The sequence below is a fragment of the Drosophila ananassae genome, chromosome 2R (genome assembly GCF_017639315.1).
Source record: "Drosophila ananassae strain 14024-0371.13 chromosome 2R, ASM1763931v2, whole genome shotgun sequence".
Classification (NCBI taxonomy): domain Eukaryota; kingdom Metazoa; phylum Arthropoda; class Insecta; order Diptera; family Drosophilidae; genus Drosophila; species Drosophila ananassae.
The window spans coordinates 25,476,996-25,504,546 of record NC_057928.1 but is presented as its reverse complement, the minus strand read 5'-3'; the positions used below and the strand labels follow the sequence as shown (position 1 = coordinate 25,504,546).

At 49.0% G+C, this 27,551-nt stretch overlaps 1 protein-coding gene across 1 annotated transcript; it reads left to right on the top strand.

Annotated features, from left to right (window-relative positions):
* The first annotated feature begins 1,061 nt into the window (after positions 1 to 1,061).
* On the top strand, positions 1,062 to 27,106 carry LOC6507633 (FH2 domain-containing protein 1). The gene is made up of 11 exons (XM_001956008.4): positions 1,062 to 1,635; positions 14,915 to 15,333; positions 16,127 to 16,301; positions 18,901 to 18,934; positions 21,394 to 21,541; positions 21,761 to 22,794; positions 22,851 to 23,201; positions 23,263 to 23,642; positions 23,805 to 24,333; positions 24,390 to 24,523; positions 24,585 to 27,106. Exons 2-11 carry the CDS (start codon positions 15,151 to 15,153, stop codon positions 26,525 to 26,527), a joined length of 4,911 nt encoding a protein of 1,636 aa, XP_001956044.2. The 5' UTR covers positions 1,062 to 1,635; positions 14,915 to 15,150; the 3' UTR covers positions 26,528 to 27,106.
* Positions 27,107 to 27,551: the final 445 nt, after the last annotated feature.

The following is a 27,551-nucleotide window of genomic DNA, read 5'->3' as shown; positions in this document are numbered from 1 at the left end:
TTTTTAGTTTTCAGTGACTCCATCAGGTTCCATCTCATCTGGAGCACTTCGGAGATGAACATTGCCAACGATTCGCTAATGAGACGATGCGCTGAATTCACATTTTTTTGTTAAAAATACTTTCGAAAACTCAAAGTGATTAGATACTATTTTGGGAGTCAGAAATAAATTGCTTTTTTAACCTTAAATGTATCAGACAGACTTTGTTGCGAAGTTTACTTTTTTTTTGTAATATCTCCATGAGTTAAAGGAAGTGGTAAATATGGTAAATTTAATTATTTACCATAATTTAGTTTAAAAAATAACAATGTAATACTAACTTGTTAAACCTGTTAAATATTTTCAATTAAGGTTGAAGGTATAAACTTACCACCTTAAGTACAAAAATACTATTATTTAGTATTTTGAGAGAAAAGATTCGACCATATAACTAATATAGACGATTTAATATGATTATAAATCATATATTTTATAATATATTTTAAAAACTCCCGCCGATTATAGTATGGTGACCAGGGCTGCCATTTTGAATTCCGAAATGCCATTGACAGTCACAGCGCAACGCCGACATCGCCATTTTTATCGTAGCCACTAAAAACTATCGATAGTTTCTTAACGATGGCGCCTCATTTAAATATAACAAAATAAAACAGGCAAATATATTTGTCGGGCAAATATTATCCAAAATATTAGATTTATGGTTTTTATTGATAAAGCAATTAATCCGAAAAACATTAAAAGCACAACAAATTTTCCAAAGACTTATGTAAGTTGTAATGGGAATAAATTAATGCTTATAATACTACATATATTACACATGTTTAATTAGCTTAAATATTTGAATCTTAAATATTAAATATGGATATTTTGAAAGAGGAATGATCATTTAGATGGAATTCTCATTTTTGAAATACTGATCCGAGTCATGTTTTCAGCCCCAATCGAACTCCAACGTGTTGGCTACGGTCTGATCGCCCCAATGTTGGGGCCGTTGCGAAGACTCTCTCGTAGGAAGTCTCGTAGCCGAAGTCTGAAGCGCGCAAGCTCGCCCCGCTTAGATTCGTTTTCAGTTTGCAGTTACAGTCGCTCGCGATCTCCCAAACGAAACGGTTCATTTCCGCATCCGGCAGCAGGTGCGCAGTGTAGCAGTGTAGGTGTGTGTTGTGCGTCGAGAACTCCGAATGCAAAGTGCATGTGCAGCGGTCAGCTCGCCTTGCATTCGATTTGATTGAATTTTTTGTTTTGGCTCGGGCCTGGGCTGGAACCAGCTCTGAAGCAGCGTTGTTTGGCTTTGGTGTTCTGCGGCTGCGCGACTGCATTTCCAATAAACGCGTTTTGCTTTTGGCACGCCGAGCTGCAAGCTGCGTGGGCGTCGGGGAGCCGTGAAGTGTCTCTGTGTGTGTGCATTAGCTAATGTATTTGTATGGCTAATTAAAGTTGCAGTTGCAGCAGCACAAACCGCAAAGTGGCAGCCACCAGAACTACTGACAAAAGCGAAACAAAGTGCATTCGATATTGCGATAACTGGAAGCCACGCTACTCCCGTTCCCGTTCCCGTTCCCTACCCGATCGGCTCTCGAAATTGGATTGGATCACAGGTGTTCCCCCCAACAGCGCCCCAACGCATTTTCCATGGTGAGTTTTCCCGCGTGCCGCGGCAGGGTCTGTTGTTATCACTATTAGGTGTTTTGTTTGCCCATTAGCAGCGGTCAGCTGTGATAATATTTATAGCCGCTTGGTGCCCCCAACGCCTCCACCGATGCGGCGGTGCAGCGTGGCGAGCGATCGCCTCGAAACTAGATCAATTACGCGGAACCATGGTGCTCTGATAAGACTGTGGCGCCCGCAACCGTTACTATTTACCACAAAAGCGTCAGAACAGGTGTCTAGGTGTGCTGCGTATACGTAATATTTTTATGCCAAGGAAGGGAGACTTCCCGAAGACACTTAAAATAAATCTATTGAATAGTTACCCTAGTTCTCCTTAGCCAATTTACCACAAAAGCGTCAGAACAGGTGTCTAGGCGTGCTGCGTATACGTAATATTTTGATGCCATGCCTTCCAAGACATCTACTGAATAGTTCCCCTAGTTCTTCTTAGCCAATCTTGCCTGTAAACACAAATTCGACACGGATTGCGAAAATCGGCCGTAATCGCTAGATAAATAAACAATTAATTAGCGGGAGCATAATGTGGCACCACCGCCACAGCCCCAAGTGGGCTTACCTTGCTCTCTAAATCTCAAAAGTCATAAAAATGTGCTGCTCGTGTGCCGACGGGTTCCATTTGGGTGCTCGGGAGAATTAGAAGCTGTCTGTGCTCAGATCTTTGCCGATACGAATCAGATTCGCATTTTTTATAACTTATGGGAGCCCGGACAAGAACATGGGCAAGTGGGGCCGCTACCTGCCTTTCGGATTCTGATTATGATTCCGAGAAGTGTTTTCGGTCATGATATGCCCCGATCTGGATCGAATCGGTCCCGCCCCTGGGGGCCAAAGAAATCTGCGCCAGCTCTTCAGAGCGCGGCGGCTTAATTCAAATTGATTTCATTTCGGTTTCTGCCTCCCCCTCCCGAGTGGGGCTTTTGTGTTTTTTGGCAAACACTTTGAAGTGTCAATTTGTGTTTATAAAACTAAAATTATTTATCGGCCCGGACCATCGCATGTGGGCAGCGCAAACAGTTAAGAGGAGAAACAGCCGCAGAAACCTATACATTTGATTCGCACTCGGATAGCTCGACTGCAAAGTCAATTGCCAAATAGGGGGACCTGCTTGTGTGTGGTTTAATGTCACACTCACACACCAGCACTTCTATTGACACTAGCACTAGCTCACTGTGAAGATAAGTGTAACTCTCTGCCTGTCAATGGCTGAGCTTTGAAAAAGGAAATACCACTACTTGTTTTGCCAAAAGTCGCTGAAATAGTCACTGGCTGGGCTGCCTTTCCTTTGTCTCGCAACCCAGCTGAAATCTGAAATTTGCATGCGTCCGAAATGAATTTATCTAATTGTTATCCGAGCGGCAGGCGCCTTTTAGGGCATCCCGATCCTCGGCTCGGATCCTACTGGCCCCCCTACTGACGAGCGAAAGCCAAGATTACTCAACATTAGCTCGAAGTCCCCAGTGAGTAATAATCGCAGCTTGCGGGGAGCGTTACTAATTGCCGAGGGTCTGGAACTTAAGCTTTAGATAAACAGGCGGCGGTTTATTTAATTCTCATTCACTGGAATGTCATTACGGAGCTGAGGAGCTAAGGTCTGGCTAATGCCGAAAGAATTCTATTTTGAAACATTTGCATTTTATAATCTTGATAAATTTGATCTCTTCATTAGGATTGTCGCTTTCTTCAAGCTTTTTTAGAAACTCCAACTTGCATATTTCAATATTTCAGAGATTTTATGAACTTGCAAAATGGCAGCCCATTTCTTATCACTTTCATCGAGATTCTACCACCTTTACACCAGAGACTTAGAACGCTTTTAGCCTGCTAAGTGGGCTTATGGTAGAAGGGCAGGTAATACTGCCGTTTCATTCTTTTGCGTCAACAAGCCAAATCGAGAATACTAATAAAAAGTGCGGCTCCCTCGCGTAACTCGCTGGCCAACCTACGATCGGCCGGGGTTCTTTGCATTGACGGCAGCTGCTGCCGCTTAGAAACCAACCAAACAGCAACAGCAACTGGCTGAGGCGAAATGAAATAACAACACTGCACTCACTTGCAGCCAACACCGATGGAATTGCATTGCCAACAGCAACCTGAAGCAACAGCAGCCGCTTATTTAATATGCAAATGAGCGCATAAAGGCGATTCATGGCAGGGACAGGGGCAGGGGCAGGGCGCAAGATTATTTGCTAAACAATAAATAAGCTGCCAACCAAGCCAGCCAACCAGCCAGATAGCCAAATGTGAATGAGTGTGTGACTGCGGGAGTAATTGTTATTCAGCAGCTGACGGGAGGATGCGCAGCCGCTGCTTGCAGTTTTTTGAATTTATTATTAGTGTTTCTTGGGAGCCACATCGAAAGACCTGACAGAGCTGCCCACGCAATGATTTGATGGCGAAATAAGCGATCATTTTGCGAGCACAACACGGCGTATGAGTAATTTGCGTTCGCAATTAGAAGCAGGCGCCGACTTCGACGTGCTGAAATGTTCAAATTGCAAGTATTAATCTCAAAGAATACTCAGCTCAGAACACAAGACAAGCCAGCAAACTAACAAAACCACAAAAAGTAATAACAAACGCGGCCAGCAAGACAGCCAGCCAGCAAACCAAGCAGCCAAGAACAAAAAACGAATGAAAAGAATCCAAGCAACTTGACAAATGCTGTGGGTGTTCGTGTTGTTGTGGGCCCACGTTTAAAATTAATAATAAAGTACCCAGAGCGCACTCGCAGCCAGGGCACAAAAGAGTTGAATATTGAAAAAAAGCACAAGAATTCGAGTACCAGCAGCCGTAAAACTTAAATACGTAATAGCCGTTAAGCAGCCCGAGCATAAATAACTAAAGAGCTCATCAAACGGCCGTAAATCAGTTCATTTAAATTCTGAGGGGCGAGCGGAAGGATCACTATGTATGCTGTAAATAATAATAATAAATTTTAGGGCTTTTTTCAAACAGGAAGGAGGAGTGGGCCGGGCCCAGACCTCACAGTCCACTTACTTGGCCGAATTTGAATCTGAAAAGAAATCGCACAGTTGCGTTCCCTATATGGCGGTTCTCTCGCCCGGCCAGCACGGCGTATGCGTAATACGAAAGCCAGTCTTCTGACCGACCGACCGACCCATCCGAAATCCCATCCAAAGCCCACACTCGCGTGAAGGCAAAGGCGGATAGGAAATAACTAACCAAGTCCAAGTTGGCCAGCCATCTCTATCTCAAAGCCAAGTTGTTGCTTTGTCCATTTAAGCCTTGCCAATTTTGGCAACTTGTCGACCACTCGCTTGGTGATCGGAGCTTGGGGCTCTGAGCTCGAAGCTCGAAGCTCTCATCTCCCGATCGACCGCCCATGCAATTTGTTTCCCATATTAATTTATCATTTATAAACGATTATTGTTATATAAATGAAATTGCGCGCCCAAAACAAATTAAACTAATAATAGGAAGCGTTTTTCACGCTCTGAGCCGCTTAGTGGCCCGGCTCTGTGTAATTATTGACTTTGTCTTTGGCTCTGCGGCGTATAATTCGCAGAACCGATATGGGAAAAGGCCGAAACGAAGCACTTCCGCCCCCCGATTAGCTGGCCCAGTTTGCGATTTGGGTCTCCGGCTTTCTTCTGCGAAAGAAGACCCATTTGCCAATATCCGAAAGAAACCATTTTCTACGGTGGTCGGGCCAAACTTGGGGGCAGAGTCACTTGCCTTGGCCTGCCGTGCCAGCTTGCCAGCTTGCCAGCGCAGGTGAAATTTTTTATACGCCCGCCTTGTTTGTCTCTCTAGTTTCTGCATAATTTTCAAATGATCGCCGATCTCGGAAATTTGCATTCTCCGCCGCCCGAAGATCGCAAAAGCCACAAGCGAAAGAAAAATAATGCGTCAATAAAATGTCAGGCAAGACCGAAGGTTGGGCCAACAATTGCTCATTATTTGGCCAACATTTGCCCTCCCGCGCCTCCATAACTCACGTCGGACGAAAGAACGACTGTGTCATGGCTGCTGCCGCAAACAAATAAAATGATTTGGGACAATATTTAATGTGAGGCCGCACAAAGCCCTATTTGATCGACAATTATCGGCCAATAAAGACTCGTCCGCTATTGCATAATGCTCCCCCGCCAGATGTCCCATCAGTTGGCCAACTGGGTGTAGCCAACTCCGCCGAGAGAATCGCTAATTTGGCCATTCGTTTCTGCCACTTCTGAGGTTGTAGAATAAATATTATTTGATGTGGTGGCTGGACTCCCCCGACGACACATGCTCGATGTTTAATGTCTGCTGTTTGAGACTTGAAGGCCGTTCAGAGGTTCTTGGAACGTCTAATTTCGCCAATCGCCGACTTTTTATTAAATTTTCGTTAATATATGAGCATCGCCCGCCGAAAGCGGAAATTCTCGGCTAATCGACGTCAGTTGGGGCGACTTGCTCACATGGCGAGTAAACAGTGCGCCGTCTAAGCCCCATGTCCGACTCTGGGGCAAGTCAAGTGCCGCCCTGGGGCCTGGGGCCGTGTTTTTGTTTTGGCGCCTTTGGGTTTGTTTGTCTGGGCTGCGGTTTCGTTGCGGTTTGCCGCCGCTCTCCGCCGCCTCAAAATTCTATTAAGGCCCGAAATCTGCCTTTCTGTATTGATTTGCATCTATGCGAGCGAGTGGATTGGTTTGGTTTTGGCATCGGAGTGGCTTGGATCTGGCTTGGATCTCGAGCTTGGCATTTGCGGGAACTTGTTTCACCTACATTGTTTTGAGTTTTGCGTTTCCGCAGCTGCGTGTGCGGCTGAAAGTGTCTTTGTGCCTCCACTGAGACAAATGTTCTAACAAAAAACGATGAAATTGCGCTCGTCACCATTAGCGGACTGGGAGTCCAAGGTCCGCGCAGAGGAACCCGTTTGAACTTTGCTTCCAAAGCAGTCATGCAGAGCTAAGCTGCAGATTTCAGCGGCCCATCAAAACACGGCCGCTCCCATTACAAATCGATCAATCAACGCGATCGCCGATCGCCCCCAAGTCCGGGCGGACCTTAGGCTGTTGCCGCGGAGTGTAGCCAGCGGCGTCCGCTGCAACGGTAAATTACAATAATTTATGCGGCCGCCTGGCATTACAATGACTCGAATAATAACCCAGCACCCGGCCGCGGCTAATAAAGTGCGTAAGCGCTGTTCCTCCGAGTGGGAGACGGAGCGGGGAGCTCACATACTTGGCGAATCGGATGAAAAAATGGCAAAGCCAATGCCAGTGGTCGGAGAGGTGATCCGGGTGGAGGGATAAGCCTTCCGAGGGGCAGCTCATAAATTCATTTGTTTTCATTAAGCCACTGCCGCGGGGCCTCGAACAGGAAGGAAACAAGCTATCGAAACTCGAATGCTCTTCAGATCGTGGGAGGGTAATCTTGCAGCACTTCAAACTCTGTTAAAGCCACTCTGATTCGTTTGTTCAAGATAGTATCTCGCCAGACAAGAGTTTTGTAGCTTCGAGAATGTCTGTCTCTATTTCTGGAGCTTGGAGTTATGTCACAGAGTGACTCCCTTGCCTTAAGAAGCCACAGCCAGGTGTTGATATTCAGCTAGGCGTTTGTAGGTCGCCAGGGCCCAAATAAGATGGCCTGGCCAGCTCACGAGCTTGCCCATGCCCGACACGTACGCGGATATCCGTGCCCAATACCCAAAACCCAGCCCAGCTCCCAGGCTAGGCCAGACCCGCCAAACTCCCCCCAAAAGTAATTAAGCACGCTGAATGGTAGTCGTTTTGGAAAAGCCCTGGCCCGGGGGCCCAAGAGCGGCTATCACCAGAGCCATCGATCGTATGTGCTTTGTCAAATTGAAATTATGCACAGTACTGGGCCTCCAGATGGAGAGATCACTGGCTTACGTAATTGGGAAATGCGCCCGCGGATGCTACGGGATGGGATGGGATCGGATCAGATTCGAGTGGAGAGCTGTGTAGTGCTGGGAATTGGGAGCGCAGCCGTCAAGCGTCAAAATACCGCTGACAATTGCAGACAGGCTGGCAATGAGCGATGAGCGATGAGCTACGACCAGCGACGAGAAATGGCAAATTGCTGATCGGAGATCATGCAAACACTTCCTCGAGAGCCAGGTATCCCTGTTAGTCTGCCACTCTGATAGTCTGCCAGTCTGCTAGTCATGTAAGAGCTTAAAAATAATTTGCTCAAATAAATCAAAGTCATAAAATGAACGCTACATGGAGTACTACTTGGAAGATCACTCGCCGCTCTCCACTTCACTTCAGTTCACTCCGGTGCGATCCGATCCAATCGCAAAATGTTGCAATGCCTAATGTTGCTGATTTGCTATCGCATAAAAGAATTTAATGAAATTTAATGAAATGCTATGCGATCGCAGGCACGACTCGCCAGATGATTGCCAGAGCACTGGGAAAAAGTCTGAGCACTGAGAGTGTTAGGACTGGCTTGGAAGCAGGGCCTTCAGCTTGTTTTCCAGTGCACACTTGTACTTTGTTGCCAATCGCCGCCGTCTGCCGTGAATATGAATTTGTCTCTAGGACATTTTCGCAATTAATTGAATTATCGTCGGCGGCTTGGCGGCTCGGCTGTCGTGAATGGTAAAGGCAGCGAAAGATCGATCGGGTGCAATCAGAGTCGAGTCCGAGAGTCCGAGTGCTGTTCGAGTGGCAGGTCGCCTCGTCTGGCCTTTCGGGCTGCAAGAGTTCCCCGCAGAATATGGCATTAACATGCAGAATCTACGAAGCAGCACCGATGGTGTGCCGATGGGTTGCCAATGGGGTGTGGTGGCGAGCCACTTACCGCAGAACCACAAGCCCACAAGCTCTAAGGCTGAGCCGACCCGACAAGCTATTACAATCAGCCACGCTCCATTAGAGCCCCGACTAGAGCCGGCTGATGCTGCGCTGTCAGCATCATTTACGCCTAATTAAACAAATTACTGCATGCTGATGCTCAGAGCTGCAAGTGGCAAGCAAATCGCAAAGCGGATAGCAAATCGAGTTTCTGGCTTGATTCGCATCGCGCATACGCCCCGTGGCCCCTCAAAATCTCACAATGAAATCTTAATTGTGAGACAATAGTCGCGGACAGCTACAGCGCTTACTATTTATAAATAGCCCAAAGCGAGCAATAAGCCACGAAGACAATGCAGCGGAAAGTAGAGTTAGTGTTGGCAGCTATCGGTTACAAGTTAGTACAAGTTCACCAGCTAAACAATGGCTAGCAAGGCGTTTTTGGGCCATGATGAACGCGGAATACTCTTCCATCTCAAGTTTATGGCTGAAACTGGGTATACGACTCTTGAAAATACCCCAAAGCCAAAGTGCTGTTGCCACTTCTTGCAGGCCCTGAGTGCCGCAGTCAGTGCCACTCTGCCACTCGTTGGGAAACAACAAAGCCAGCCGAGCGGTGCTGTGGGCGATGCGGCTGCCCAGAGATCCGTGGATGTATATCTCTATTTGCAGGCTGCCCCCAAAACAAGCCGAAAACATGCAACGACCGCGAAACATTGACCAACTAATTCGCCAGTCACGTGGTGTGGCCTGTGCCGCTCGAGGAATGGGAGCAATCCGCGCTGGTTTTAAATTTACGATTATGTGCTCGCCTTTCTGTCGATGGCGATGTAGTTCAAGTTCGAGCCGGCGCTGTGCAATTGCGCAAGTGCGGCCCCCATCTGGGCCGAAAGGTAAAAGTTAAAAGTAACGAAGGTGCCTGCTCCGGCCTTTAATCACTGGCTATCCGCCCGACTGTCAGAGCAGCGCTTTTCACGCTTGTCACCCGATATCTTTTTTCCCCTTTGGGCTCTTAATTTATGCAGTCTGGGCCAGCTCTGTTCCAGCTAGTTGTTCTAACGCCCGACAACTGGCAAGTGCAGCCGACTAGGAAGGGATCTGCAAGGTGTTGAACTTACATAAATGGCAACTGGTTGCCTAACTTTCCCGAGATTGAAAACAAAGCGACTAGCTTTCAGACTAATACTGTTGTCTGGCTTATCTCTCGGAGCTGTGACGAGCAGGTGAGTCACGGTCGCCATATGTGGGCGACCCAATGACAAACAGATTCTCAAACATAAAACATAAAGGCGATAAACCCGCCTAATCTCGCCGCCTAAATATAGTCACAAGATACATCGATAAGCCGTGAACGAGATGATGAGCGAGAGCTCATGCGGAAGTTCGAGTTCAAATGCCGCAAACCACAAGCTGTGAGCCGTGAGTGCTTGTGAAGGACAAACACGAGGTGCCTCGCCACCACGCAAAAATGCTGAAACCATTCAAAACTGTGGCAAGAATCGCACCCAAATCACACCCAAAGCCAAGAAGCTGACTAATCATTTAAGCTCCACGAACTCTATGAATGAAGTGAGGAAAACAATTCCAGCTCGTTGCAGGAGCCCACACACAGAAACTAAATCTCAGCAATCTCGGATCTCGGATCCGAAAAGATGTTGAAGAAATAGAATAACTTGAAATGCGGCAGTGGCAACTGAAACCACAAGTCAATGTCAGACCGGTGGCAGCAGCACCACCAGCAGCAGCATCTGGGTGCACTTTTTCAAATGAATCACACATCTGCCAGCTCTGAGCTGAGCTTGAATCTGAATCTGAGTTTGAGCCAAAAACTGAGGCTATGTAGGCTTCGTGGCTCACTTCTTTTAGCTTATGTGTGTTTTGTGCTTTGTGCTCATTGTTCGGGGCTTTGTTGGCTTGGCGGCATGAACTTTTGTATTTTGACAATTCAAAGTTAAGGTCAACAAGGGATTTGAAATGCTGCAGTGTCTGTTGGCTTGGTGGCTCTTTGTATTTCAGTCGCTGGTGCATTGAACCTTTTTGGCAAGCCGAACTCAGCATAATTAGCGCTCATTGTCGGCTGGCCCTGAAAGCCAACTGGCTATCGGCTCTCGGCTTTTTAGGCTTTTTAGGCGGCACTCGAGTGGACATTGGCCACTTGACTTGGCTACATTTGTTTGTTTCGCATTTTATTGGTTTTTGGGGGCAGTTTGGCAGTCGCTGCCACCTGTAATGCGGCCAGACATGTTTTCGGCCCGAGGGGGGGCGGGGGCTGTCATAAATGCAGGCATTCGAACAAATTTATGCACTTTGGAGCTCTCTGTCCCCGGCTGTAGAACCTCCTGCACCTGGGCCTTGCCACCGAGCAGCTGCATGCGAACTGGGCCTGAAATCACGATTGCCATAAATAAACTTTCGCTTTTCCATTGTGGAAATAAGCGTGAAAATGGCCCATTAGCGGGTTGTATTTCACGGGCTTACCACAGAGCCCCAGTTCCAGACAGCCAACCTGTTGATTTCATTTTCACACTTTGGCGCTTGCGCAAAGTCCCGGCGGATCGGAAACCAGAAACAATAGAAACTCTTCCAATGAACTGGCTTTTGACACATTTGATGGGTTTTCCGTAGGGCTTCAAGTGCTCTCGTCGCCAGTTGAGTCCATTTAACCCGAAAGCCTGGGGGACTGCTCATAAATTCTCATCAGCGCCGGCCAGGGTCGGGGAGTCCCAAACGCATAGTGTTTCGGGGATGCGACACTGCCCGCGTTTTCTGTCAAAAGTCAAATAGCGCCACGCGGCGATCCCAACGAGAGCCAATCAAGAGCTAGAAGGGAGGCGGATTATCCCCCGTTTCTAATAGGGAGCTAGGGCCTCGGAATGAATATTAATGAAGATCACACACAGCTGAATGATGGACATCATTATTTAAGGAACAGTGTTTCAAGAGTGAAGTATTTAAGTGTTTGTTTAATGTAAATTACTCCGTCGGCAAGTGCCTCGTACTATTATCATTGAAAACAAGTCGTGAGTCTATTTTTGGGGCATTACCAGCTCCCAAATCGTCACCCACTTCACGGTGCCATCTCCGTGCGTAGAACTAATAGAATCATCTGGTCCGGAGCCCACTGGTCGGTCCGAGCTGGTCGGTCATCGTCGAAATGCAAAACCTACGCAGTAGTTTACTCGCTTTTTCGGCTGCTTAGCGGGCCCGTGGGCTGCATTTTATTTATTTTCGTAGTCAGAAGTTCTTTTGTCGACCGCACATTAAACTGGCGATCGCCGGAGTATTTGCTTTGTTTTGGCTCTTTATTTCGGTGCTTACGAGCCCGCCCACGTCTTGCTCGAACAACTGGATCTGAGACTGGGACTGGAGAGGTGGACTGTCCGAGCTGTCCGGTTTCGCCAGCTGTTCCCACCGATTACCTTAGCCCCGGCTAATTGACGAATTAAGTCAAGTATAGTGAGTGCAAATGAGGCGCACCCGGCCACGCCCTAATTGCTCACTTTGCACGCCTCCTCCTCCTCCTCCTCCGACGACGACCTTGGAGTCTGCCACTTAAACTTGACACACAACCCAAAAAGTGCAAGGCAGTATCCTTTAAAATTATTGCATTGCTCACGACGAGTTGAAAATGGCAACTCAGGCTATAAAATGTATCCCAGTTTCAAGTACGCTTGGCTTTTTGTATTTTTAGCTCATATTGGAAACACATTGAAGCGACAACCTCAGCAACAGCAGCAACAGCAACAGCGACAATCGACAGTGCCACATGGAGCTGTAAAGATGTTTTTACCGATTTTAGAAGTCATAAGGTCAATGCTGAGAGTGCCAGGCGCCAAGCTCCAAGATCGTGTTTTGATTGCAAGTTGCTGTTTCTGTTGTTGCTGCGATGTTGCTGTTGCGATGTTGTTGCTGCGATGTTGCTGTTTTCTGTTCGTCTGCTGTCAAGTGTTATGACTCGCTCCGTCTCCCATCCGACTCCATCTGTTTTCTTTAATGAGAAGCTGCAACAAAGCGTCGGTTCTGTTTGGAGCTCTGTTTGGTTCCCAGACAGATTCTCACACAATTTGTGGCGTTTGTTGATAAGGCCTCTGGCTACAGCCCCATAAACAACCGAGATGAAGTTGCCCAAGAGCAGGAGATTAAATAGCGGGCATCCCTAGAATAAATTATGCGATTAGCGGCCCCTAATGGAGGTCCAACTTTCGTGGAGTTTCCACTTTATCACCAGCGTTTATTATTAAGTGCAAACACTTTTCCAAACGGCCGCGGCCGTCCATTTGCATATTTTATGCTTATTTATTCTGCTGCTTTGTGTACACATCGAGATGCAAATTCAAAAGCCGTGTTGACGGCTGCCTGCAGCCATAAAAATTCAATAAAAATTTATGAAAACTGTGCAGTCAGCAACGGGCGGCCGATTAAGCCGCGCAGACACACCCGCGAGCCCAGAGACCAGAGCCCAGAGCCCAGAGACGTCCACTGCAGCTTCGTTTGCTACAATTCGTTACAGGTGGCGGCCGCACAACAACACCTGTGGAACGACCTTGCGCCTATTGCGACAGGTAGTCGGTCTTCAGTTGTTTGCTTTGGTAGATCTCCTCAAGCGTGCTCGAGCAAGTTGGTCAAGTGTCCTAGCCGAGTTGTTCCAGCTGATGAGCCCCGATCTGGGCCCAGCCCATGCCACATACCAGATACCACTTTGCACAACATTTAATCACATTAAGGCATTCGGCATACGCCCCGTGGGCCTCTCGTTGGGTTAACTGGCAACAGCATAATTTATTCCACACGGCATTATAATGTCGCGAGACATTGAAACGCCGATCTGTGGATCGGGCTGAACGGTTTTGAAATTCGTGAATTATTACTTGCACTTTAACACGGCCCGGAGCGGGGAGCGATGACTGCGAAACATAGCCACAATGGCAATTTGTGGGCATGTGGTTGACATTTCGTTGGCGACGCCAGTGAGTCGCCGGAGTGCCGAGGCACCTGTCGGCCGCAGGGTGGGGCAGGCTGGAGCGGGGGTGGAAAAGCCATTTGCGCCTGTCAACGCCCGCTTTTGTTCCAGCTACGAACGCTCCAACGCTCCAGCCAAGACAAATGGCCAGCCGAGCCTTTTGACAAGACACATTCTAATTAGACTTCCCTCGCAGCACTAGGCGGGTTCATTAACATTTCGGCTGGACCGATTCCGCGTCCAATTCCGTATTGCCAATTCCCAGGCTCTACTCCACACTTTGTTTACAACTCAATTCGGTGGCTTTTCAGCGGCTGCTGTTTCGCAATAAATAGCCACGATAATGCGATGCCCAGTTCGCTGGCTAATGGAACCAGTTTATAGATAAGCATTATTAATTTATTATCACTCTCGGATGTGGCTCGGATGTGTGCGGGTGTTGTGCCAAGTTATGCCCTGGCTCTCAACCTTCATCTCTCTGAGACTGTCCTCCAGGTCGGTCAGTAGTGCCTCTTTTAGTTCGAGTTGTTTGGCAAAACACTTATCTTTCTCCGTAATCAGTTCCAGTTCACGATGTGATGCCAAATCCCTCCCCAAAGATCGCAATTTGCATAGCTCCTCAATGCGATTGCTATCAACCGCTAATTGGTTGGGCTTATAGCCCAGTTATGCCGCCCAGTGCCGCCCGGAGATGGCGAATATGTCTCCGATTTGATTAAGAACTCGTTTCTGGCTGTGCTGCGAAGAGCACTTGTCTGGGTTATCGGAAATGTCATGTTCAGTGACGACGACTGACAATCGCCAGGACGTCACTTCGCAATGCCTGTCCATTAGCCCGATGTGGTTTCTCCAGATTCCATCGGCGGCCCGCCCCAGCCTCCCGCAAAGTATCTGAAAGCGAAACAATAGCAATAACATGAGCATTTAGCGCACACAAATTATAATTTCAAATATCGCAAAGTGCCACTTGAGAGCGGGGCTCTTAACGAAAATGTTAAGCATTTTATCGGCTCGGGCTTTTGTTGTACTTTTAATGAAAAGCGTTACTTTAATATGCCTAAACGCTAGCGACTTTGTCGGCAGGTTAGACGGGGACTAATCGAACTGCGTTCGCGTCGAGTGTAAACAAATTAACGAGATCATTTTTGCGGGTAATTGAGATGCCGATCGCGGGCCTTAGAAGGCGGAGCCCGCCAAAGGTTGCCTTTGATCTTGTGCCCGCAAATCGCGTATCGAAAATCCGAAAATCAGTTACGCCCCCCCAGCTCTGGGCTCTCAGCGCTCGGCTCTTGGCTCTAGACTCTAGGCCTGACCAAATTAATTTATGACAATTGCCTGAGCGGCCTGGGGCCGAGACTGAACCGATCGTAAATTAATTAAAAGTGCCTCTGGGGCAGTGGACAAAGCCCTCGAAAATATGGAACAAAGCGCGCGACCCAGGGCGACAATTGAAGGGCTCCAAATGCAATCACTGCCATGAAAAGCAATTCCAACTCAGTTTTCCATTTTCCTCTTTCAGATTCCGGGCACGAGGAGCACCCGGCATGACGTGAACTGCCTAAAAATTCCATGCGAGAACCGAAACCTTTGCAACTAGCCGCCCCAATCGATCGTCTCGATTCGATTCGATCCGATTGCCCCCGAAGAGCGTCCGTTTCGGGGACGTGATCCGCCCCAAAAAGAGTCACCATTCTCGCCGCTTCCTCACCTGAAAGTTACACCAAGAACCCACAACCAAGAACCACAAACGCCAAGATGGACTCACGCATCGGCCTGGACTACATTGTCGAGAATCGTGACTACATTGCCAAGCTTGGCGCAGCTCTGGACACGCAGAACGCCACCGTTAAGAAGCAGGTCTTCGAGCTCCTCTCGGCGCTCTGCGCCTACAGTCCCGAGGGCTATGCGCGTGCCATAGAAACCCTAGAATTTTACAAGGTGAGTCGGGGGTGCCAACTAGTCCTAAGGGAGCTCTGTCTGGCTGAGAAATTATATCCTATGTTGCCTTTTACTTTTCTCGACATTTTAGGGCCCTATTTGGTAACTAACAATCTTTTAATAGAATTATCTTTAGTGGCCATAATTTAAAAAAGATCTCTACTCCTTAACTCCAGAATTTATTTTACAACTCCCACTTTTTGCTGTCAAGAGGTAATTTCAGATCCCCTTAACTCAATTTTATTTAAAACATCGTTAAAAATGTCGATTAAGTTGTTCATTTAAGACCGATTGTAATCTCAACTGGGAGAACTCAAAATGTTAAAGCTAATTTGTAAATCAATTTGTGAAACAGGTTACTTTTTATACTTTGTTTTTAAATTATTTTTAAACTCTTGCTGGGTGTATTATAAGTTTTGTAACGCAGTTCTAACAATTGACTTTAAAAGTCTCTAGTCAAGATTTTCTACTCTAATCCTATTGGTCCTACGAAGGTCATATCTTCGCTAATTTTCATCCGATTCTTGAACGGCATACCTTAAACGATCTGTAGATAGATTCTGAAATTGACATTTCGATAGATATTATAAAAAATTTAAATGAAACCAGGAAGAGCCATGAAGTACCATGAAGGGATCCCCACTGAAGAAGTCAAACACTTTGTTGAGTGTTGCTGTATAGTTAGTAGATTAGAATAGTATATGAATTTCTAATTAATTAGAATAAAAATACAGAAACATAAAAATGTAAAATTGTAGTTCCCGCTAATGAAACCCCTGTACATCCCTTGCAGAATCTCAAGAAGCAGCGCTACCGCTTCAAGATTGTCATCAACGAACTGGAGCTGTCGAGTGCCGCCGCCTCACCACCCTTGGACTACCAGGCCGCGCTGCTGGCCTTCATCAACTGCGTCATCATCTCCGCCGCGACGCTGCAGGAGAGGATTCGCATTCGCAACGAATTTATAGGTGAGACTCGTCCCATCGAATGGAGTCCCAAAAACCCAAAGCCGCATCGGCCGCAGTCGGATGTCGATTGCCGATTGTTTGCGCCATTGGTGCTGTCCGCGGATTCATTGATTTGATTGATGTGCCCGCTGATCCAGTGCCAGTGCCAGCGCCCTTGACCGTATGTGCCCGGCCGGTTATTTGGCCAATATATTGGATGTGGTTTGCATGTCACCGACGTGGGGCGACTCCGACCCTCGTTGACTTGAGGTTAGGCGATAATGATGGGTTCGAGCTCGCTGGCCGAAATGCCAAATCGCCTTTGTGAGCCGAGTAACCTTAGCACGTGCCGGCGATTTAGAGGCGCGTCTTGGAGTCTTTGGTCTTGGTAATTGCTCTGTGGTCTCGGTACTGGGGAAATCGGTCAAACGAACAATGTTTGTTTATTGCTGATTTATTAATTATGGCCAAAAATTGTCGGGTCACTGGGGACGTTTATAGAAAGCGGATCATTTATTTGCTCGAACAGTACCCGAATCGCAGATGACTCGCCAAATTGAAGTCGAAGCTCCAATTCGGTTATCTGATCTAGTTCAGCCATTAATCGAATAATTAATCCAAAATTTGGAGATAAAAACACACTTTCCAAGAAACGTGACAATAGGATTGTGTTAGTTTCCTTTTTAATATCTTTCGAACGTGCCTCAAGTCGGTTGCAGCCCCATAGGCCTGGAATACATATCTCCACATGAAAAGCGGTCCAAAAACAAAAAGTACTTAATATGTAACAAGTCGTCTGTTGACAAACAAGGGACTCATTTACATCCTGTCGGTGGCAGATGCCACACCCTCTTCCCAGGCGGCAACCCCATGCCCTTGGGCCCCCTGTTCAAAGTTCATGAACCGCCCAGCATCACCCCTTTTCAGTACAGTCTCCACCGGGGGGCCGTCGTCATCCCGACATTCTGACTTTGATTGAACGCGGTTGTGCGTGCGCGCAGTGGTTGTTTTTGTTCCACGAGAGTACTTCCCTTTGCGCAGACGCAGCACCACCGAAATGTGGTGCATTCAATGCCGGGCTGCACTTGCCTGGCCGGGAGTAGAGTGGGGAGTGGGGAGTCCGGTCCGGAGAGAAGCGGCATTTTTATTGTTCTTAATTAAAATAAATTGAGCTGCGCTTTTTCAACATTACAAGAACACTGATCACCCAAGGCAGCAAAGTAGCAAGACAAATTTGAAATCTCAACGGCGACGGGCAATATGTAAGTCACGCACCGCCCCCACTCCTACTCCACTCCTGCCCCGGTCCGCACCCTCGTTTGTTGACTCCAAATCGATTCCTGGGGCATTCCTGAGCGACACTTTTGACAAGCATCGGCCGCTTTTTGTTTGGCAATGAAACGAAGTATTCAGTTTCAAGGCTGTTGGCCCGACTTTGACTTTGTCTTCGCTCGATTTTATTTCTTTTTTTTTTTTTTTGTTGAGTTCTTCTGTTTGAGTTTTCAGGAACAACGCCCCGCAAATATTTGCATTTTTCAATTCGAGAAACTTAAGTGCCCAATTATCGGCTCGGAATTATTCTCCTTCAGCCGCCCGGACTTATGGCCACCACATCATATCTGTTGTATGTCATCTGTCAGGCCACATAGCCGCCGGCTGCCAGGCATTCGCTCCGTCTGATTTATTCCCCATGATTTTCCACTCTGGCACGCAAAAGTTTTCCCATAGCCGGCCGTAAATTCAATTTCAATTGATTTATAAATCATCAGTAGGTTTACCCTATTGAGCGAATTATTTGAATCGATTTGGCGAGAATTGATTTCCAAGCTGGGCTGCTGACTGGGCTGGCATGTTATTAAACAATTAACCGCCGTTTGCCAGGGTGTGTCCTCGATCCGATCTCGATCTCAATCTCTATCTATTGTGCTGTGATGGAAGTCCGCTCCTTTCGCCCCAGGGCATCGCCAGTCGTCGCAGCCCCCATTCCGGCTGGGATCTCTCCGAATCTACTTCCGAATCCGATCCGAAACAATGGCCGGACAAAGAAACTTTTACTACACAAACACACTGGGCAACAGAATCGCACACGCATTTTAATTGTACGCCTTTTATGGATTCCAATTTCAAACAAATAAAATGACAGGCCGGAGCGGGTCGTAAAACGAAATTATGAACGTCAAGGCGCCAAATAAGGCGGCCCAAAGGAGGCAGGAGGCTGAAGGCGGGCAGGGGATCACCGACGCACAGAAGCGACAACGACTTTCACAAGCTTGCCGTAATTAATTTTTTTATTGTTATTATTATTATTATTTACGACACATAGATAGCTAGAATGGTGGATGTGTGGCTGTGTGCACACAAATTGATTGCTATTGGAGTGGTGAGTGCGCAAATAAAATCAAAAAGGCGAAAAAACGAGCTTGACCGGAAGTCGTCCGGTCGGGATGCATGGGACATTGGGCGGGCCTTGGCGGGCTCTTATAGGCCGTCTATGGAAAGCCGGCCAGGTTGCCCGAGAAGGGGCAACGAATCACCTCCAGGTTACTCACTCTCATCACACTCTATAGCGACTTCTAAGCGCCCCCGCCTGATGATTACTTTTCTCCATTGTCTCTTGCAGGTCTCAAAGTGCTGCCACTGCTGAACAACCTGAGGTAAGTACTGGGGTGCACAATCGGAGGACGACACCGCCATAAAACCCAGCTACGAGTGACATGACTGACAGACCTGCTGAAGGCGTAGTTGATATTCCGCGATGGGCGAGCGTGTGAAGACCGCTGGGTGAAACCCTGAAAGTCTCCCACAGTCGATCAAATGAGTATCACAAACAGTTTAACGATTTGCTGCTTTATGCTTTATTCGAATCGGGCGCACATTTTAATTTGCATGCGACTTGTACCTGACAAGACGCTCAACCAGACAAGATCAAGGTATGCTGCCCAAGTCACAGGTCTCTCGAGGGAGCTGAGGGGCAGTCCGCTAATGACCGTTCAAGACGCCGCTCGGCCGCTTGTCAAACATTCGTCAATAATCGCAAAGAGATGACCATTTGCCGCCGATCGCATCGTATGCAAATAATTTGCGCCGCTTTCGAGTCCGTCGGCCAACCAATTAATTCAATATTTAATTAGTCAACAATAAATCAATTAGTTGACTGCTCCCCCGATCCCCCTGACAACCCGCTGGCCACCCTTCGGAAACGGGTTTATTTATGGCCCTCTGGTTGACAAATTTGTAGCTTTTGCAGCGAAACTAACAAATTCAATTAAGTTTCTGAAATAGTTCAGGCCCAAAAAGAGCACTCGCGGAGTGCCCCACCCGGAGTCTCCTCCGCGGAATGCCGGCCTGGGAGCCGAGTTGACTAATTGATTGTCTCCGGCCATTTGTCTTGTGGCACTTTTCCATTGACGAGACCCCTTCGGTTCTTCGGTTCTATTGTTATTAAAATTTTAGCGCTCCGGGCGCGCATAAATAAAATGCGTAGTTTCCACGCCGCTATTTAATTTATTTTACTTTGAATTCCAAATCGCTTTAAACGATTTCATTGAGCCGAGAAGCGCGCTTTGATTCCCATCTCGAGATTTATGGACGCGGTTCTGCGTAGCCTGGAAGCTGCCCAGCCGCTCTCTAAGCGGATTTTAATTGTTCTCCACATAATGAGTTCTAATCGAATCGCAATCTGAAGCCCTGTTCTCTATCAGCCGTGGCTGAGCATGATGGATGTGCGCTTGGATCGAGTTACTCCCTGTCAGATTCAAACATTTTGGCTAAAAATAACCCGAAAGTATCTCATTTCGATGGGATTTATTCGAGTGTGTCAGGAATAGACATTTTGAATTGCCAAAGAGTTTGATGGAGAGTCTGAAGAGGTGGAAATGGATACTTCTCCAAAACTACTCTTGACTTCTATAGAACTCCATACGACTGCTGAGGAATATGTTTTCGGCTTAAGCTTCCGCTTAAAGTTCAGTAATTGGGGCTTTGGTTGCCCAACTTCCTGGGCTCCGTGCACCTCCTAGGCCCGTAACAACTTCCGTGACTTCCCAAAATAGCAGTTAGGCCGCTGAAACAATAACAAAACAAAAGAAGACCATGTGCCAGAGTCTGGCTGTCCAAAATACCCGATGGATGTTGACGAAGTTGCTCGTCAAAATAGAAAAGAGGCCGCCATGCAGATGGAAACTCCTGCGCGCGCAGCACGTGGCTTCAGGAAATAACAAAAAAAAAAAAAAAATAGAATAAAACAAACAAGAGTAGGATCCGAAGGAATCGTTGCCAGAAGTCGTGCCAGGCTGTCTCACGCCGTCCTGCCTCGTCCTCGTTATTGCCTTTCTGGCCGTTCTCTCGCTCGAACCGCAAACTGCGAACCGATTTTGGGAAGCAATTAAAAAGTGCCAGTCAGTCTGCCAGCCAGTGAGTCGGTCTGTCGTCGATGCCTGGATATCAAAGTGTCGGAGGCGAGGACATTGCGCAAGGACATAACGATTTTGCACGTTGCAAATATGGTGTGCCACTAAGTTTATTGCCAAGGCTGCCGCTGCTGCTGCCCCTGCTGCTGCTGCTGCTGCTGCAAGGCTGGCAAGGTGGAGTCGTCAGCATCGCCCTCGCCGCCGCCGTCCCTCTCGTCCTCCTCGTCGTCAACGGAGGAGTCTACGGTTTCCGCTTCCGTGTCGCCGACGCCATCGCCTGCCGCCTCGCCATTGCACCTGCAACGGCGGCTGACATTCTGCGGCTCGCTGTCCCGCTACAGCTGTGCCGCCTTGCAACTGGTGCAGAACCTAAAGTGAGTCCGCGGCGGCAGAGCCCTCGTTTCTGTGTTTTGGCAGCCTCCGGAGGTTACTCAATGTCAGCCAAGTTCTCCAATCGATTCTGGCAACTCTCAACTACTTGTGGGCATTCGCAACCCCACCCCTTCTCGCACAATACATGTATCGCTCCTTGTCGTGCAGTGTCGCATAAATAAGAAATCAATTAAATCGCAGTTGAGAATTGTCAAGCGCAAATGCAAATTCGAAAAACCCACAACTCACAAATTGCTTCGACATACACGGACTGAATAGAGCCACATTTTCCACCGAGCTTAACCCACTAATGACCGACCAACTCTTTGCAGGAAAGTCGCACAAAGTGTGGGCGATATCATCGTACAATTGGACGTATTCGTGGAGCAGCAGGAATGCGACGAGGCCCAGAGCCTGCAGGCTCCCGATGGCATCAATCTCAACTCGCACCTTGATGTCTTCTACGCGATACTGCGACAGGTTGGTACCCCCCTGACGCCTCACATTCGGTGGCATTGAACGTTGCGTATACGCAGTGTGGTCATTAGGATTTTTGGCAAGGTTGTGGCGAGCCAAGCAGTTCAATGCCAAATTTTGGATGCAAATAATGTCCACTAATGACGCACCATAGTTGCCATGAACTGTTCCCGTTCCTCCACCCTCCAAGCTCCCTGAAACTTAAATCTTTATATTTTTCAGGTGGCCGACACGCCGCAGGAAGTGCCATTCCTCAACATTCTGCAGCACCTGCTACGCATTGATCCCAAGGAGGCGCTCAGCGACATCGTCTGGGACACCACAGAGCGGCTCGTCCACCGCGCCACGCTCCTCGAGAGCCACGAGGATGCAGTGCGTCTGCTCCGCACGCCCAGCAGCCAGAAGTTCGCCTGCCAGAACTGCCGCAGCACCGATGCCAGCAGCCCCACCCGCAAGCCCTCCCAGCCAGCGGTGGGAGTGGCTGGGGCTAAGCCAGCACCTCCGCCTCCGCCACCACCGGCGTCAGGAGGCGCTCCACCGCCTCCCCCTCCGCCACTGAATGGAGCAGGGCAGGCACCACCTCCGCCGCCACCTCCGCTGCTCAATGGTAGCACTCTGCCGCCACCGCCGCCTCCGCCTTCCATGCAACTGACATCGCGACCACGGACACCAGACCCACTGGCCGTGGAAGCGGAGGTGGCCGTGCTGCTGCCGCAGCTAGACACTCCGGCGCCCAAGGCCAAGATGAAGACCATCAACTGGGGCAAAATACCGCACAATAAGGTCGTCGGAAAACAGAACATCTGGGCTATCGTGGCCAGCAACCACAAGCACAATCCGATGCAGGACATAGACTGGAACGAGATGGAGGGTCTATTCTGCCTGCAAACCACCAGTGCCCAGGGATCGCCCAAGCTGGGACGCGAAAGCAACGGAGGACAGGGCTCCAGTGGCTCCAATGGGTGTGACACCTTGGATCGCAAGTCGAAAAAGGAGTGCACGGAGATCACACTGCTGGACGGCAAGAGGAGCCTCAACGTTAACATCTTCCTGAAACAATTCCGGACTAGCCACGAGGAGATCATCCAACTGATACGGCAGGGCGCCCACGAGGAGATCGGCGCAGAGAGGCTGAGGGGCCTGCTGAAGATCATGCCGGAGGTGGATGAGCTGGACATGCTGAAGAGCTTTAACGGGGACAAGGCAAGGCTGGGAAATGCCGAGAAGTTCCTGCTCCAGCTGCTGGAAGTGCCCAAGTAAGTAGAGCTATCAAGAGGACACTTTCGTTCTATTATTCATCCTTTTTTATTAGCTACAAATTACGAATCGAGAGCATGCTGCTGAAGGAGGAGTTTGCGGCCAATGTCGCCTACCTGGAGCCCTGCATCAATTCCATGCTCTATGCCGGCGACGATCTGCTGAACAACAAGATCCTGCAGGAGGTGCTCTACATGGTTGTGGTGGCTGGAAACTTCCTCAACTCTGGAGGCTACGCTGGAAATGCGGCGGGCGTTAAGCTCGCCTCACTTCAGAAGCTCACCGACATCCGGGCGAACAAGCCGGGCATGAACCTCATCCATTTTGTGGCCCTGCAGGCGGAGCGACGCAAGCCGGAGCTACTGCAGTTCACCAGTCAGCTAAGCGCCCTCGAAAATGCCAGCAAGTGAGAGGAGCTTCCAGGATGTCCCTCCAACCATTTCACAAATCATTGTATTGTCTTACAGAACAACGTCGGAGCAGATCAATAACGAAATCAACACCCTGGATGGACGGATCGGAAGGATAACCAGACAAATCGAACAACCTGCAACGGATACGGATATCAAGGAGCAGATGGCGGACTTCTTGCTGGCCGCCAAGTCGGAGATGTCTGTGCTGCAATCGGGAATGAAACAGGTGGAGGCCATGCGCCTGAAGCTCTCCGACTTCTTCTGCGAGGACGCGGCCACTTTCCGGCTAGAGGAGTGCTTCAAGATCTTCCAGAATTTCTGTGATAAGTTCCGGCAGGCGGTCAAGGAGAACGAGCGCCGCCAGCAGCAGGAGCAGCAGGCCACCCTGCGAAGGAAACAGCGCGAGGAGCAGATGGCCCGTCGAGCCAAGCAGAGTAAGTAACCAAGAAGCATTTTAGAGCCATGAAAAATAGCTGCTTCATGCCAGATTCAAGTTTATATTTGGATTTCGGAGTAATGCTCTCCTTCTTAATACATTTACTTTCCATTAATTTTTACTCCTGGAAAAAAAACTAACCTTAAACCCTTTGTTCCAGTTGGTCAAGCAATCACACCCGTGTCGGATTCGGAGCACTCCTTTCTGGGTGACGGCATTTTCGATCCACGTGCTAGTCCGGCGCTTAGTCGCCGCCATCTGGGATCTGGCGAGATCAGCAACGGATTCATTCGCCTTGAGCAGGACGGCGCCTCGCCGGACATCACGCCGAATGGCAGTTTACGGAGACGCCGGAGTCGAGTTTTGGCCGAGGAGGACGATCTTATGGAGTTCTTGCGAAGCTCCACGGGGCCTCACGATGGCCACATCAGCCGGGAGCGGAAGGCAGCTGCCTACGGTAGTTTGGATCGCTCCTGGGCTCGGCGTGCCCGTTCCGGAAGCTCGAGCCGCAAGCGACCGGACCTGCTCAACATTGACTTTGGCATGGATCGGGAGAGGGCCAGCTCACCAGCTCCGCTCCTGCAACAGCAACAGTCACAGGAGCGGCTTCAATCGCCGCTGGCCAGTGCAGCGAATACGCCCACGGGCAGTGGTCAGACGCCGCCCATCAACGAGGATGCGAAACCGAGGTGAGAGGCTTCGAAATACTATGTAACTGGTTGTCATAAGCTCGTGTCCTTTCCAGAATATCCCGTGAGTGGCGCCAGAAAATCGAGACCTGGCTGCAGTCCAACGAGAACGACGAAAAGCAAAACGAGGAGTACAAGAGGAAGCGTCGTCTGGTCAACGCCAATCGGCGATCGCTCGAAAACGAAACTGGTGAGATGATAGGTTTCATAATTTATACAAAAGAATGTCTAACCAGCCACATCCTCTTTAGAAAACGAACGAAAACTGGACCCCTTGCCGGAGGAGAAGATCATGCCTTCGACAACGACAGTCACGCCAACGAACACGCCCACGACCACTAATCCCAGTTATAATTCCACTAATCCCAGGAAGCCGGAGCAAGAGTCAGGAAGATATCAGCGCGTCTACGCCGACTGGAAGCCCTCGAAGACGCTCGAGCAAACGGATGTGGTGGCCAATCTTCAGGCTATAGCGGATGCCCAGCCGCAAGACACACTGCATCATTACCGCCGCCAGCGACCTCAAGAACAGACGAGTGCCAGTGGCCTTCACTCCATTGCTGAAGAGGATCGCCGCAAAACGTTAATCCAGAAGATGGGGGAACAGGACCGGCGATCCGTCAGCAGGGACCTTCCGCCCAAAACGGCAGACCAGCAGCCGCCCAAGTCACCAAAGCCCCAGGTGTCCTCCACCGATGATACTTTCGCCAGCCTGTTAAGCCACCACAAGACCCAAAACGAGATGCAGGCGTCTTCCAAGGAGGTGGATGCCGACAATATAGAGACGCCGCCTGTAAGCCGGCGGGTGATATCCACGCCCACCACGACAGTGGTAACTGTAAGCATGACGGACAAGCCGAAGGCTGTTCCCGAAGAGAAAATCACCATAAGCTTGGGATCAGCGGATCAGGATGTCCCTGGCCACTTCGACCGCCATGCACTTGGTCGACGAACCCGTCGCTACAAGAGACCCACGGACTACAGCAGTGGTAATGAGGAGCTACTGACCACCAGCTCCCCCAAGCCAGAGGTGAAGCCCTCGCCCTCAAAGCCAGAGCCACCCCCGCTAGAAAAGGCCAAGCAGAAGGAGCGCACCATTAATAAACTGGAGAAGGTGGGCCGCCACATCAGCTCCATCAACCAGGAGGACGTGCGGGAAGCTATTCGAAATCTCAAGTCCCCCACGGGCACACCGGAGCGTCCTTGGAGTCCGCCGCGGGAGATCACCCCATCGAGGCTGAAGCTCACGGCCAGTGGGCACCACCATGAGCTCAACGACGAGGGCTTCGAGGAGACCCAGAGCCTGGTCTCAGACACGCCTTCCCACGGCAAGGGTGAAAGCACCAATTCCTCCTGTAACGAGGGCGTAAGTGAAACCCCTTCGAGGCAGCGTCCGCTCCAGAAACAGAAACCCACTACCACCAGCATCTCGCAGATGGGTAGCCGACCGGCTGACCGCCTTCAACTATCCAGGACCCGGAGCAGTAGCTCCACACCCTCTGCCATCAAGTCACAAAGCCATGTGTCCGCCCCGCCGGTGGCCACGGTAAAGAGGAGTGTCTCCGCCAATCGTCCGCTTCGGATGCCCAATGGTCAGCCGCTTGCCAGTGCCACTCCACTTCGGTCCGCCTCGGCGGTGAGGCGCTCACCGCAGGAGCAGCAGGTCCTCGCAGGCGTGGAGCGTAGCAGCTCTAGGAACAGCCTACGATCATCGCGCTCCTCCATCAACAGCGGCGCCTCCACGCAGACAGTGGTGAGGCGACTTCCGTCCGTGCAACGACCAGTGGTCACTGTGTCCGTGGACTCCTCGCCAAGCAAGAGGCCCCTGGCCGCGCAGAATCTTCGTCCCACCCCGGGCCGCGGAGTGCCCGCCAGCAGAAGCAGCAGCAGTGGCTCCAGCGTGGGTCCTAGTGTGATCCTGGTGCGCAGCAAAATGGGAACCACAGCGCCCAGGGCAACTATCAGTGGCAGCACCAGCTTCAAGGAGAACCAGTCACAGCAGCCTAGTCCCCAATCCCGGATGAGCGCCGCCCGCAGCGTGGTTCTGGTTAAGAACGCTATGAACCAGCAGCAACAGCAGCAGGCCAGAATGAGCCCAAGCTCCCATCCTCAGCAGCGTAGCTCCGGCAGCAGTCGATCTGTGAGCAGTTTCATGCGACCCACAGCCAGCAGTACCACCAAGCGCCAGAAGTAGGAGATCTGGGCCAGAAGAGGCCTCGTCCAAGTTAACGTCCCAAGTTTACACATGTTACAAAAGCGAATGCATCCAACTCCAAGCCGTCCACGCGACAATTTCGAATTTCTAGACAGGATCTGTCACACAAAATATAACCATATAATTGTTAAAGTTGCAGTATTTTGAGCAATCCTTAGATTCCCCAGCACATTCCATCAGACCACAGAGTTTCCGAATCCCTGACAACAAACTAAACCGAAAGACATAATCTTGCAATTCTTAGATTTATTTGAGCACAAACGAAGACAAAAATACTAGCAAGTAACATTACTTAACTAAAACTAGACTAAGAAAAAATTAGAAAACAAGAAAAAAAAAATGTTAAACTCGTATTTTCCATATTTAACATATAGATTGTAGCGATTATTCGATTATACATGTGTAGGAGACTTTTTTATAGAAGCGAGTTATTTACAAAGTGTGTAGTTGAGGAAACCAAAACATGAAATAATGAGACGACAATTACAAATCCTTAAAATAAAAGAACATAAGCTTTAAAATTGCATAATAAATAAAATATTTTATCATTAACTATAACTTAGATGGCCATCTAATCTGCTGATCCCGGAAGCCAAACATTTCCCAGTACACTTGCTTAAGATCTAGGACTAATTCTCTATTGACCCCCATCATGTCCTTGCTGTTAAGTTGCTGCAAAGGATACAATTATAAATCTAGAATCTACGATGTTTTCTGCATTGATCGCTATGATGTCCTGGCTGCCAGGAATTTGATACATTTTTTGACTGCCCTCCGAATGTCGTAAATATGAATTTGTAGTGTTTTATGCGCTTTGTGAAGACTGTAATTATAAAATTAGAGGTCCAATTCTAATCCTGGACGGCTCAAAAGAATCTAGGATGTTGTATGCATTGATCCCTTTTATGTCCTGCCTGCCGGGCTTTTGATAAATTTTTTGGCTGCCCTCCGAATGTCCGAAATTTGTACTGTTTTGTGTGCCTTGTGAAGTCTCTAATTTTAA